This window comes from Triticum urartu, chromosome 2A (assembly GCF_056163025.1).
Source record: "Triticum urartu cultivar PI428250 chromosome 2A, HENAU_Tu73, whole genome shotgun sequence".
In the NCBI taxonomy this organism is placed as follows: domain Eukaryota; kingdom Viridiplantae; phylum Streptophyta; class Magnoliopsida; order Poales; family Poaceae; genus Triticum; species Triticum urartu.
Genome location: NC_141874.1, coordinates 445,957,366 through 445,970,947, shown reverse-complemented (window position 1 = coordinate 445,970,947; position 13,582 = coordinate 445,957,366). Strand labels below are relative to the sequence as shown.

Here is a 13,582-nt window from a genome sequence, read left to right as displayed (position 1 = left end):
GGGTTCATTGAAATTCCAATTGTTGGAAAATAGCATTTTCAGGGGGGGTGTTGGGGTTGATTAGGCCCCATTTCAAGTTTAAAAGAAATTTAAACATGATGCACATGTCCATCCAATCCTAATGCATGACTAAAAGCAGGGATGTGACACCGCTCCTCATGTCGGGCCCTGCGCCGCGCCTGCTGGCGCCGACCGCGCCACCGGGAGCCGATCCCGCACCTTCGCAAAGTGGCACGGTAGCGAGATGACATCACCAATGTCAACGTGTTCCCCTACGCGGAGAAAGCGCGCGTCCACCGTGACTCCGCACCCATCTGACAAGACGAGGCGGAGAGCGTCTCGCCGAAGCATCAGAACACCGTCATGGAACGCGAGCATATGCGTCTGCAGATCGGTGGCGAATGAGACGTGACAGCTCTCGTTGGGCGTATCGCCACGCGGGTCGCATGAGCACGACATCGTCTCCTACTCAAACATGTTACTGGAGGGCCACTTTCTCAAATAAGTAAAAAAAAAGGAAAAAAGAAAAGAAAAAAAAGAAAAAAAAAGAAAAGAAAAAAGTGTTAAGTAAAAAAAAGAAAAAAAGAAAAAAGTAGAAAAAAGGAAGAAAAAAAGAAAAAAGGAAAAAAAAGAAAAAAAGAAGAGGAAGCATAACAGGAGGAGGAGTGATGTGGCTTATCCCAGTCCTCCCGTCGCAACTCGCAGATCGCAATGGAGGCGGCGGCGAGGGCGGCGGAGGGAGGCAGCGGCGGGGACGGAGCGATCCGACCAGGTGGAAGGGGGCAACTGTTTTTTGTGAGTAATTTGCAAAAGAACCCCTGCTTTCCTGCGTATTCAAGCAGCTGGAGATAAGTGGCAGTCAGCGCCCACGTGGCACGAGTTGACCGCTGCCAAATCAGCGAATACATAGACCAACCAGTAGAATGGACTGTATGTGAACCCCTAGGACAAGTTTAGGGATGGTATTTCGGGTATTTTAAACTACAGGGACTAAAGTGACCACCGAGCATAAGTTTAAGTACCTACAGTGAATTTTCTTTTCTTTTTTGGCCGTTGGGGAGGAGGGGGGGAATGGAATGGGCGAAGGACGGAGGGTTTTCACACAAGCGAACGATACCATGGTAATCCAGAAACATACATAGAGGGAGCCCCCGAGCTCTCACAGAGCTTAGCGACATCTGGCCGTCCGATCGATTTGCTTGATGCGTTTCCGGCCGTTGGATCGAGGGTGTGGAAGGGCTTGGCCGTAGGATCGAAGCCGCGCTCCTGTAGTAATGAATAGTTTCCGCTCGCGCGTGCCACCGAGCGTAATTCCTGTGCCCCACCGAGGACATTTTCGTCATTTCATGTACAGGTTTATAAAGGGCAGCCGCTCCTGTGTTGAACCCTAGCCACCGCCTCCTCCAGCGCTTCCCAGCTCCTCCTCTCCCTCTCTCTCATTCCCCTTCCCTCCCACGCGCCTCCTCTTCTCCCACCCACATCGCCGCCGCCGCCACCCATCGCCTCGAACCACGTAGTCGGCATCCATCCATTGCTCCAGCGGTGGCCAGATCAGCCGCAACAGAGCCCCCTCCAGCCCTCCCTCTCTCTCCCGCGTCTGCTTCACGTACGCCGCCTAATTCCGGCGAGCCCTGGCGTCTCCGCCACCGCGCAACACAGCGCCGAGCTTGTCTCGCTCCGCTGCGTCCTCTCTTCCTGCCGGATTCGCCGCTCACGGCCACCACCGCTCACCCGCGACCCTGCCCCGTGGTTAGGGTTTCGGGTGTTGGCTCCAACACCGGCGGCTATGTCCGGTGATTTCATCCCCTCCCCTCGTTCCTCCTCCTCATCTCTCTCTTCCTTTCTCTAATCTCTTCTTTTGTAGCAGCAGAGGACGAGTTGAGTGGGGAAACACCAACACCATGGACGAGTTGGGTGAGGGGATGATCATGGTGGCGGCCAGATCCGCCATGGCTGCAGCAACTTCCACCTCCTCGCTCGCGCCGGGACCCCGACACCATGAGCTGCTCATCAAGGGCCGCATCTCCTTCATCCTCATGTCCCAGGATAAGCAGCAGAAGAGGAGAGTTCATCCCCTCCTGGCCCGACACCGGCGGCCATGGGGCTGCGCCTCCTCTCCGCCTCTGGTCAGTTCATCCCCTGCCCCTCCTTCCTCCTCCTCCTCCTCCTCCTCCTCCTCCTCCTCTTCCTCTCTATCTCTTTCTAATATCTCTCTGTTTTTGTAGCAGCAGAGGAGAGGAGCGGGTACGAGCCTGCAGCTCCTGATGTGCTTCAATTCGATTTGGAGTAGAGCAATTGATGTACTCCTACTGCTGCTGTAGAGGATAGGATGGACGAGAGCACATCACACGATTCGATTCTGCTGTGAGTTGTCCCTTAATTGCTCCTTCTCTTCACTTCTGCTACTTGGTTGTACAGTTACTAATAAGGAAATCCTGAAGAAAAACCTACAATGCTTGTTCAGTTTGGAGTGTTTTGCCACCATTGTTTCATGTAGGCTGCAACTTTAGGATTTGCTTAAGTGAGAAGGCGCCCTTGCAGCGCCTTAGATATTTGCCCGCTTTAGGCGCTTAAGCGCCCGCTTTAGCGTTAGGGCGGGTGTGGTTCATGGAACTGACAAGAAGAACGGGTGCACTTGTTGGTGTTTTATTTTCATAATTCTTCTCTACAAAGAGTAAATGGTTTACTGTCGGAGTAGTTTTAGTCACTTTGATTACACCAAGATTCGATGAAGGAGGATTTGGTGGATGCGCACGTTGTTGATGTTTGATTTTCATAATTCTTCTTTGCTCATGATGCTTAGCAGCGACATTGTTTAGAAAGTGCTAATGTTCATAGTATACACGACATTATCTATGGTATGCTCTGCGTCGCTGCTCCCTCCTCTGCGCGCCTCCCTCCTCGTCCTCAGGCAGGAGGATGAGTGCTGGCCGCAGAGACGACGAGGTGGCCGAGCTGTCCATGTCGCCGTTGTCGTTCCTCCGGACTTGACAGGAGGAGTGCCGGACACAGAGATGGAATAGCGCGATTACAATATTGAATTGAGATCGTTTTGTCACTCATCCAGCCTTTGCATGTGAGAGGTGGTTTGTGTGATTGCAACCAGTCTTAAACATGATTTATAACAAAATGTGTCTGGGTGTCAAATATAAAGTACAATTCATTAGTGTTCAGTTTATCTTTTATACTTCGGCGAGGACCGCTTTTCTCAGCAGTTTTCCTTATAATGTTTGTGTTCATTCCCAATGGACTGATCAGATGCATCCTATGAGGAACTCAAAGAAGAAGGGCATTCCGAACAAAGAAATCAGCTGGTTAGAACACTCTATGTCCCTTGGCCCTTTGCATAGTAGCGAGTACTCTATAGTTTACCCATTTGAAATGCGGAATGTGTAAAGTGAAGAATGCATGATATATTGTGTAGATTTCATGTGTTGGTAAGCTATTTAGCTGATGCATATGAGCTGACTGCATAGTGCTCTAGAATGCCTTGCTTTGACTGATTTTTAGTGTGGTTTCTGTTTCTGTCCACCTGTGCAGGTAGTTTTTTTAGTTGTGAGAAGCTTGATGAGTTGCACTGCGAAGAATCGCGATTGGCACATATCCAGTTATGCTCAGGTATACCCTTTTTTTCCTAGCTTCTGTTATTAGTCTTCCTTCTCTATGAATCGTTCCACTGGTGGTTGCTCCTACAAAATAACTAATCTTTTTTGCTTGATATGTTTAGATAAAACTTATGCCCTTTATTCACGTAAACAATTTATGATGGTGGTTTGGTTACCAAGCTCTATTGTTTCCTATAAAATGATTACGTGCTACAATACTTCAGTCTGGGTTCTTCTGCTATTACAGTCTTTGTTTTGCATGTCTCTCTGAACCTTTTAGTTTCCTTTATTTGTTTTTGTTTGGCTGTGAAGAACGCAAGAAATTAAGATGTCCGCTTTGCTTCAAGCTACTGCAGTGAATTTTGAATCTTCCTTGACTTCATTTCATTTTATAAGCTACCACTAAAATATATCTTGTGGAAAGCACAATAATATTTCTTGACGTTTCTCTTACTGAATATAAGTTGATGGATAGTCTTAATGAAGTGGGCAAGGCTGATAAGGATGAATAATATTCTAATTTTGTTACCATCATGATGCTCATCCCTTGCCGAAGCCGGTGGTTTGGTACTGATATAAGGCATCTAAAAACCAACTAATCATTTTGTTTTCATTTGCTTTTGGTTTGGTACTGATCAATAAAGTGCTTAATATGTTTTATGATCCATTTGCTTTTGGTTTGGTACTGATCAGTAATGAAAGTAATTAGTTCTCTGTTGTAAACAATTTTCAGAGTAAGGATCAGAAGCAGCATTCAACGATGCATTTTCTCCTGTGGTGTCAGTTAAGCATGTATGTACATTTCCAGAGCTATGTTGTTTTTTCAGTAAGCTTCCACGTGCATTCAAATTCTTCCGCGGTTCTCTTAATTTTTAGATGCTAATACAGTGGAGTTTGATTCTATTGTTGTCATTTGGTTTAGAGCTTTGCATTTCAGTCATATCTTATAGTTTAGCTGAATATATGTTGGATAGTAGTGATCAGAAGAGGCATTCAAGGATGCATTTTCATGTGTGGTATTAGTTAAGCATGTATGTACAATTCTGGAGCTATGTTGTTTTTTCGATAAGCTTACATGTACATTCAAATTCTTCCGCAGTCCTCTACAATTTTTATATACTAATAGAGCCGAGTTCGATTCTATTGTTGCCATTTGGTTTAGAGCTTTGTGGTTCCAATCATATCTTATGGTTTAGGTGAATATATGCTAGATAGCATAATCAGTGAGATATGAATATTTGTTGTCGCTTGGTTTTCCTTACTTCAGTATGAAAAGAAGTTCTTCTGATAGTCTCATTAACTGAATGCTGCTGCACTCTATTAGTAAGTAGATGGTAAATTTACTTAAACAACCATTTTTTCCTTATTTTAGTTTGAAAAGTTATTCTCATGTTCTCAACAGCAAAAGCAAATGTGCCAAGCGGTGGACCGTCGTCATTACTTTCATGCACCTCTGGGAAGAGGAGATGACCTGAGGTGAGCCGCCTCTGATCTGCCGGCCCAATTCGGCTGCCACCGACTGGCACGAGTTTGCCTCGGCCTCCTCCTCTTCCTCCCTAACGGCCTCCCCTCCTCCTCCATGGTGGTTGGCAAAGATAACACGTGCACTCGGTTTGGTGTTGGGCAGCATAGTGTTGCTGATTTGCCTCCGTTCATGTGCTGATAACTCGCCGTCTGTCCATCTTCTCTCTCTCTCTCTCTGGATTTTTTTCAACTTTTCTGCCTTGATACTCAAGAATTTTGTTGAAATAGAAGATGGAAAAGATGCAAAAAAAAAAGCCATTTGGTTTTACATTTCCTTCGCTATTAGACAAAATGCAGCTTCTTTAGGGTCATTTATTAGGTGGACTAAAGAATGTTTGCTAATAGATTTAGTTTGATTGATTCAAGTTTCTGATTCATGCACACACACATATTAGGTGGACTAAAGCCATTTTAGTATGCAGGCAAAATCTGTTTATTTTACATGCTGATTTTCCTAACTGCATTAACTTCCAAAGTATTTATTTTGTTGATCAGGAAATATCAGCGGGGGCGTGGATGTGCGGTTTAGGAAGCGGTTCCGCGCCGGTTGTACGGCGTTCAGGCGCAACCCCGGCGCCCACTGAGTACTGCCTTGGCTACAACCTCCCTTGGTGAGCTCCATCTTCCTCCTGCTCCTCTGCTTCGGCTACTGTATGGGGCATGGCCGTGGCTATGTTGATGTGGTGCTCGTCTGGTTGATGCTCCATGCCCTACTCATGCATCAGTTCCTACCTGAGTTCTGTAGTTGTGGATCCATGCTATTCTAGGGTTTGGAGGCTGCTGTCATGTTTACTTGCTAACATAGGAGCTCCCTGTGATGCTCTGGTTTACATGTGGATGCTCTGGTCCTATAGCTATGCTCCTGGATTTGATTTCGGATGCGTTTTGGGCCGTTGGATCTTGCCCGCTGGATCAAAAAGAGACACTTAGTTGGCGCAGGACTATGATGATCGGTTATGGCTGATATAAGCATGCTCTCGAGCAACCGAGGCGCTTGTGGGTATTAAGTTGGATCCCCCCTCGTTTCTTTGAGCCGTTTTGATCATGTGCTTATTTTAGTGGCTCTGTCCTTGGATGGTCATTTCTGATGAGTGATAACCAGGGCAGTTTCACCCTTGCGAGAACAGATTGGTCTGGCGATGGAGACACTAGGGGAAGGGTCATGATCGAGCAAAGGCGAATCTGAGCCCATTCAAATGCAGTTCTCAAGCACAGTGTGCTATGTTGTTGCCGTTCTGTATTTGTATTTAGTGCCCCTTTGGTTTGCAGGAATTTAAGAACACATCCAGAAATAAGAACTGAGGCAGCCCCCGAGCTCTCTCAGAGTTTAGCGACTCTCGGCCGTCCAATCGAACTGCTTGATGCGTTTCCGGCCGTTGGATCGAGCGCGTGGAAGGGCTTGGCCGGCGGATCGAAGCCGCGCTCCTGTAGCAATGAATAGTTACCGTCCCCCCGCGATCCTGCTTACTCCGCGATTTTGACCGGTTCTCGCTGGCTTGTGGGCCCCTTCATGGGGTGGGTCGCGCCTGTCAGCGGCTGTGCCTGGGAGCGTGGTCTGTGCGGCCAGTCGGCGCCCTCCAGCGGTCAAATATCTCGTGCCACCGCCGATAATTATCGTGCCCTGCCGAGGGCATTTTCGTTTTTTCACCTTTTACCCCTGTGCGTGGTGGCCCCTGGTTGGTCCGTGCGTCGATGAGGCGAGGGAGGCCATTCTTTCTAGGGCGATGATCATTAACCGTGACTGAAATAAGTGTGCCTTTCAGCAATCGAGGCACCTGTGGTATCAAGTTGGATCCTCCCTCTTGTCTCTAGAATCCTTTTTGATCATGTGATACTTATTGTTCTGTCCTTGGATGGTCATTCTTGTTGAGTGATAACCAGGGCAGCTCCAATGTATAAAAAGATTGATCTGGTGATAAGAGATGATGGGGGTAGGTTATATGATCGAGGAAAGGTGAATCTGAGCCCACCATGCAATGAACCATGAACTCTTTTTATTTGTATTTAAAGGTGTTGCTTATTTGTGCTCCAGTGTTTATAGCCGTCTTGTGTACAGATTTCTTCTCTCTCATACCTTTATTGCATATAAGTTGTTCTTGATCTTTTATTGTTTGTTGTTGGTCCTTGATTTAATCTGGTTAAGAGTAAGTTGCACTTTGACTCGCTCCCAGCAAGTTATTGAGTGGCTTGTTTTAATTCGTTGTGATACTATTACTCCTATTTTTCCGCAAGTTACCAGTTGCAGCTATTTGTTCTTACATGCTACAAATAGTAATGCTACATGATTTTTTTGAGAGTTTTTTTGGAGATAATGCTCGATTGTTCACGTAAAGAGTGACCGAGGTAGTATGTCCCATGTTGCTGTCTGTATCCATAAACAATTTTTCGACTGCTGTGATTAAGTTGCTGGGTTAATCCGAGCCATTGAGCGGACATTTCCTTTTGTTTTCTTTAGTTTGTTCTGAAGCTTTCCCCAATTCTGTCTCTCACCATTGCATTTTTTGGATCATGCACCAGACTAAATGTAGGTGAACTTTGAAGGATGTGTGCTTTGTTAGTTTTGCAACTTGTTTCCTTGCTAAGTAAGCGTTTGGGGTTATTTTGTTTTGTTGCTACCTTCTGGACGACGGGCGGGCGGGCAGCGGCAGCGCCGAGGATGGCAGCCATGCCGTGGCTGCTGGACGACGGCATCGTCCGCGGCATGGCCATCGGCGCGGTCTTCACCGATTACGTGAGTTCCATTGCCTACCCCCCCCCCCCCCCCACCCTCATGTTTGTTCCTACTGCCCACGCTAATCTGTCGTGGCGAATCGGTTGGCAGTCTGGGAAGATAAGCTGCCTCGAGTTCCAACGCAAGGAGGATCTCCTCGTCACCGAGGACGACTCCATTCGCCTCTACAACACCACCAGCGCAACGTGAGTCCGCCGCTTGGGTTTACATCTGCTCTGTTAGTGCTTCTGTGTTAACTGAACCTCGGTGTGCTAGAGAGGTTACAGCATGTGGATGGGAAGTGTCTGGGATCTACTGCATTTTGATTGCTGGCCTATAGATATGAGTGACAGTGTTGGGTTCTGTTGTTTGGGGATGCTGGTAATGTGCTACTTTGATCTTAGTGGTATCTTGCAGTGATGCTTCTGTGACTATGTTAATAAATTTTATGGTGATTCACAGGTAGGAGTACAACAACATTAGGCGATTAGCTATTTGTGATGCAAAGGTGTCGGTGGTCGGGTTGATGCGGACGCGGCTGCGAGCTCGACGTGAGAGCAGCGGGGCAGCGTCGAGCTCACCAGGTCCTCCTGCCCGCCTGCTAAACCTCCAGGTCCATCTCTCTCTCCATCCCTCTCTCCCTCCCTAAAGAATCTGGATGTAGCATATGTTATTTTGCTAATTCCTAACGTAGCATCTCCTTAAGCATCTACAATCCCTGATTCGCAAAATATGCAGAGTGAAGTGTGGATTATGCTTCATTCTACATAGCTAGGGGATTTTAAAATGTTGGACAACAAAGTTATTGGGCTGGCAGGTTCAAAATCAGTTCTCTTTTTTTCATTTTCTTTTCTATTACAAAATCATCTGTTGATACTTTTCTCCCTTTTCTGTCGTAAATCAGATATAAGTATCTCATAGTTTTATATGGCAATGTTACACATTTGGTTTGAGATTTACTTAAGAACCTCATGGTCCATTAAGGTTGTCAAACAACATTTTCGTGTGTGGTCATCGATGATCAATGATGCCTTTCTTACACAGGTGATTCGCCAATGATGATCAGTCAACCACTTGCTTCGACGCTAATGACTACCCAACTATCTACCAAGATGTTTCAATGGTCTTCTGTTTGACCATTCGCCTTTTGTAGGAATGCCTTGCTCTGAAAATTATGTAGCATCAAAACTGCTGGATGCGCTCTTTAACCTTGATTGCTTTGTCTAAAAATAACGTACTTAAAGCATTTTGTGTTGGCATTTGGTTTGCTAATTGGGTAGCTTTCTCAATATTGATCTCACTACCATTATAGTTACTTAAGCTATATTATGCCCCTGCTTTTAGTACTGAACTTTGTAACCTGATTGGATTTTGTCATCGTATGATATTACTCCTTGGTGTTGAACGTTGTCATTTTGTTTTTGAACAGACTAAATACTTCTACTGTCATAGACATATTAATTACTAAACATGCTAAGTTTCCCTCACAATTATAGTATACAACACAAACGGTAGGACTCGGCAACGATATTGAGCACCATTATGTGTCGCTTCTATCATAATGCTAAGTTTCCCTCACAATTATAGTATTCAGTCTTATAGTCTCATGCCGATATTGAGCACCATTATGTCTCACAATTATAGTATTCAGTCTTATAGTCTCATGCCGATATTGAGCACCATTATGTGTCGCTTCTATCACAATTAAATGTTTCTTCTTCAATGTATTGTTATCCTGTATGAATGCACATGCTAAACCCGGATTACTACTGATTTATCATTACCTGCTTGACAAAAACGTTCGGACCGGCATCCTCGCGCCTAGTCAAACACATTAACGTACGCGGAAGGGACGATCTCTTGCGGTGTCTGTCGGTGTCAAAACCGGCGGATCTCGGGTAGGGGGTCCCGAACTGTGCGTCTAAGGTCGATGGTAACAGGAGATGGGGGACACGATGTTTACCCAGGTTCGGGTCCTCTCTAGAGATAATACCGTACGTCCTGCTTGATTGATCTTGATGAATATGAGTATTACAAGAGTTGATCTATCATGAGATCGTAATGGCTAAAACCCTAAAATTCTAGCATGTATGATTATGATTGCCTTTACGGACTAAACCCTCCGGTTTATATAGACACCGAAGGGGGCTAGGGTTATACAAAGTCGGTTATAGAGAAAGGAATCTTCATATCCGAACGCCAAGCTTCCATCCACACAAAGGAGAGTCCTATCCGGACACGGGAGAGAGTCTTCGGTCTTGTATCTTCATAGCTCATCAGTTCGGCCCACGTCATATGGGCCGGATGCCCGAGGACCCCTTAATCCAGGACTCCCTCAGTAGCCCCTGAACTAGGCTTCAATGACGATGTGTCCGGCGCGCAGATTGTCTTCGGCATTGCAAGGCGGGTTCCTCCTCCGAATACTCCAAAACGGACTTCGAGCACAGAAAACGTGTCCGGCTCTGCAAAACAAGTACCACACACAACCGCAGAGAGCATAATATTTCACGAGCCAATCCACTGACAACTTTTTGTAGCATGGCATCATGTCGCTGCCCGGTTATTATTTCGAACTGTTTTTCGGCCTCCCACTCCATGTTTCGAGAAGCGGTTTTATTGGAACGTCTTGTCGAAGCAGAGATCGTGTCCCCTTATTATGAGATTCTCATCAATACGGGCGTGGGTAACCCAACCATCCCGTTGGTGTGATTCCTTGGGAATAGGCAGGTTTTGAGACCTTGGAGGAGGCGTTTTGATACTCATCGCCTTTATAAAGGGGCACAGACCCGTCTTTCTCCTCCACGCCTTCCCTTTCCTCGAGTTCTAGCACCCAAGGTTTAATTTATTTGTTCCGAGCCTCCTAGTCATGTCCGAACCCAATCCTCAAGGTTGGTGGGTGGCCTCCTTCGTCACAGAGGATGATATCGTGAAGCTCCGGGCGGCAAAGTACCTGACCGCGGAAATCCACCACAAGCTCCCTGTTCAAGAGCAGGTCATTCCTACTCCCAGATCCGGCGAGAGGGTCGTATTCATCTCCCACTTCCCCCGAGGGCTAGGGTTCGCTCTCCATCCCTTTGTTCGTGGACTCATGTTCTATTACGGGCTAGATTTTCATGATCTAGCTCCGGACTCCTTTCTTCACATCTCGACATTCATAGTCATATGCGAGGCCTTTCTCCGCATTCCCCCACACTTTGGCTTATGGCTCGAGACCTTTAATATGAAACCGAAGGTAGTCGATGGGAAGCAAGCGGAGTGCTGCGGTGCTACGGTGAGCAAACTCACCAATACACCTTAGCCAAAAGGCTCTTTCACGGAAACCTCCAACCTATGGCAGCGGGAGTGGTTTTACATCATTAAACCCCGTGGTACCAAGTGGGCAGCTACACCTGCGTTCCGGTCTGGCCCTCCATTACGGCTCGTATCATGGATTAATAAGGGGTTGGACTGGGGATCAAGGGACGAAGTGCAGACGCTACAAAGCCGCATCCGGAGACTCCTCGAAAAGGACACCGGTCTCATCAACGTAATCCAGGTAATGCTAGTCCGCCGGGTCCTGCCGTGCCAGCGACGGCCCCTCCGCATGTGGGAGTTCAATCTTGAAGGACCACAGACTCTTCAGCACTTCTTTGGCACGACGCACAAAGGAATGCGGAAATTATTCTTCGGGACACGAAAACAGTGGCCGGATACTACCGAGGACATCGGCCTTGACTGCAACCATCCGGATACCTCGGTAAGCCCTCGACTCCCGAACACAATTTAGTTAAATGTCTCGCAACAATATACTGAGAAAAACATCTTTGACCAGGGCTGGATCAAGAAGGCGGAAAGAATTAGGTGTTCGGCCCCTCTTCCCGAAGACTCAACAGATCCTGTGTTAACAAGGATGCTGGCTCCGGCGCCATACCAAGTGTCGGCGAAGGGGGACAAAGAGGAGAGCAAGAAGGCCAAAGGTGGCCTCCATTCCAAAGGTACACCAGACCCTATGTCTGAGGAGATTGGAATTCCCTCTTCCGAAGGCAAAAGAGAAGGGGAAACTGACATCCCCTCTCCCGATGGGAAGAAAAGGGCCGCCTCCGAAGATTTGGAAGCAAAGGCTCCTAAGCGAGGGAAGATGTCCCTGTCAGGTGGTTCAGGTTCAGAAGATGACGTTGTCGCGCAGTTCCCCCATAAGGACAAGCCCTTAGCCGAATCGTAAGTGAACAGGGGCGTCTGAAACATATCCCATTGCTTTCCGGTTACCAGGGTAACATTTAAAATATATGTTTGCACTCCGGTACGCAGTCTTCCTCAACAGTCCTCCTCCTCGGGGGATCTTCTTCCGAAGATGATGGAAAGCGAGACGCCTCCACAGACCTTCTCGCCCAACAGGGCAGGCGACTCTGAGGTGTCGTCCCGGAGGATCTCTCCCGATCAACAAGCGGTGCGAGGGACAATGAAGACTATGCCCGAAGGCGATACTTCGGCCGTCCAGAGTCCGGGGCGTGCGAACCCTATGGGGACCAACAATAAAGGGCCCCGACTATCCGGTTTACAGCCGGGGACGACTCTAGAGTCGGGTAAACATATCCCTTCGAAGGGAGTCCGTACTCCTGCGGCCGCTCCCAGGGATCCGGGGGCGCCGAATACAATGACGGGCATGCTGCAACATGTGTCCGTTTCAGAGGAACATCATACCTTAATGGGTACGGTAGTTGAGAGGATTCTGTTCGCGAGAAGCGGATTGAATGAAGCCTTCATGAGCCTGCTAAGAGGCTTCGAGGTATGCAATGTAATATCTTCAATTGCACTTCTACGTGCAAAATGCACCTGTGTATAGATAGTAGCCCCTGAGACTCTGGTTGGCGTCCGAAGGGAGGCGATCAGAGGATAAAAAAAGATATTCCCAGGAAATAATCTGGTGAATTGGAACACAGGCTGTTACATCCATGACGACTACCCAAGCTACAGAGGTTGCAAGGCTGAAGCAGAAACTTGATGTGGCGGATGACGACATCACACTTATTAACAGGCGGCTCGACGAGGCGCAAGGTATGTTTTGGGGCAGTCAGTATATGTAAGTATGATAATATAAGCATGACGTTGAAAATTGTATACTGAGATATGCATAACTGCAGATAGTGCTGCCGCAGTTGAGGCCCTTCGGGCTGAGCTTACCCGGGCCAAGGAGCCAGCCAGGATGAGTGAGGCGGCTGCCAAGAAGGCAGCTGCTGAGTTAAAGGCCGAACAGGCTGCTTGGCGCCAGTGCGAGGAGAGAATATCTACCATGGCGCGCGAGCTAAAGGATGCCAATGTTCGATGCAAATTCCTCGAGAAGGACAACAAAGCCAAAACAGTCAATCTCGGCAAGGCCTTACAAGAGGCGAGAGAAGCACGGTCCGAGTCTAGAGCCGCTCGGGAAGAGATCCGGCAAGCTGGGGAAATAGCGGCCGGTAAGCCTTTCTTATTACAGACTAAATTCGGCGATCCGAAGTATGCCCCCTTAATCAAATGTGGAGTTCTCCAGACGCATTCTTGGACTTGCCAAAGAGTGTCTCCAATGCGGCGCAGTTTTTCCAAGCGAAAGAAGGACGTGCAACGGAGAAGCTTTTTCTGGTCGCGATTCAGCATGCCAAAGTGTCTGCCGTTGCTGAACGAACAGATGGCCTAGTGGGCCGAGCTCCACAAGATATCCGGATCTGCCATGAAGGACGTCGTGGTCCTGCTGTGGCCGACTGAGCCAATTCCGAATAGTTATTTC

At 47.6% G+C, this 13,582-nt stretch overlaps 1 protein-coding gene across 9 annotated transcripts; it reads left to right on the top strand.

Moving 5' to 3' along the window:
* Positions 1–1,390: 1,390 nt before the first annotated feature.
* LOC125537642 (protein ANTHESIS PROMOTING FACTOR 1-like) lies at positions 1,391–9,280 on the top strand. 9 transcript variants are annotated; one of them, XM_087544073.1, is made up of 12 exons: positions 1,810–2,126; positions 2,229–2,364; positions 3,259–3,314; positions 3,541–3,618; positions 4,339–4,397; positions 5,008–5,081; positions 5,625–5,740; positions 7,772–7,860; positions 7,951–8,045; positions 8,127–8,220; positions 8,302–8,452; positions 8,884–9,280. In XM_087544073.1, exons 8-11 carry the CDS (start codon positions 7,786–7,788, stop codon positions 8,320–8,322), a joined length of 285 nt encoding a protein of 94 aa, XP_087400199.1. In that variant the 5' UTR covers positions 1,810–2,126; positions 2,229–2,364; positions 3,259–3,314; positions 3,541–3,618; positions 4,339–4,397; positions 5,008–5,081; positions 5,625–5,740; positions 7,772–7,785; the 3' UTR covers positions 8,323–8,452; positions 8,884–9,280. The 9 variants fall into 9 exon arrangements, 1 of the variants encoding a protein (XP_087400199.1); XR_015616687.1 differs by having other exon boundaries at positions 7,772–7,942; positions 7,987–8,220; XR_007296011.2 differs by lacking the exons at positions 7,772–7,860; positions 7,951–8,045; positions 8,127–8,220 and adding an exon at positions 1,391–1,793 and having other exon boundaries at positions 1,871–2,126.
* Positions 9,281–13,582: the final 4,302 nt, after the last annotated feature.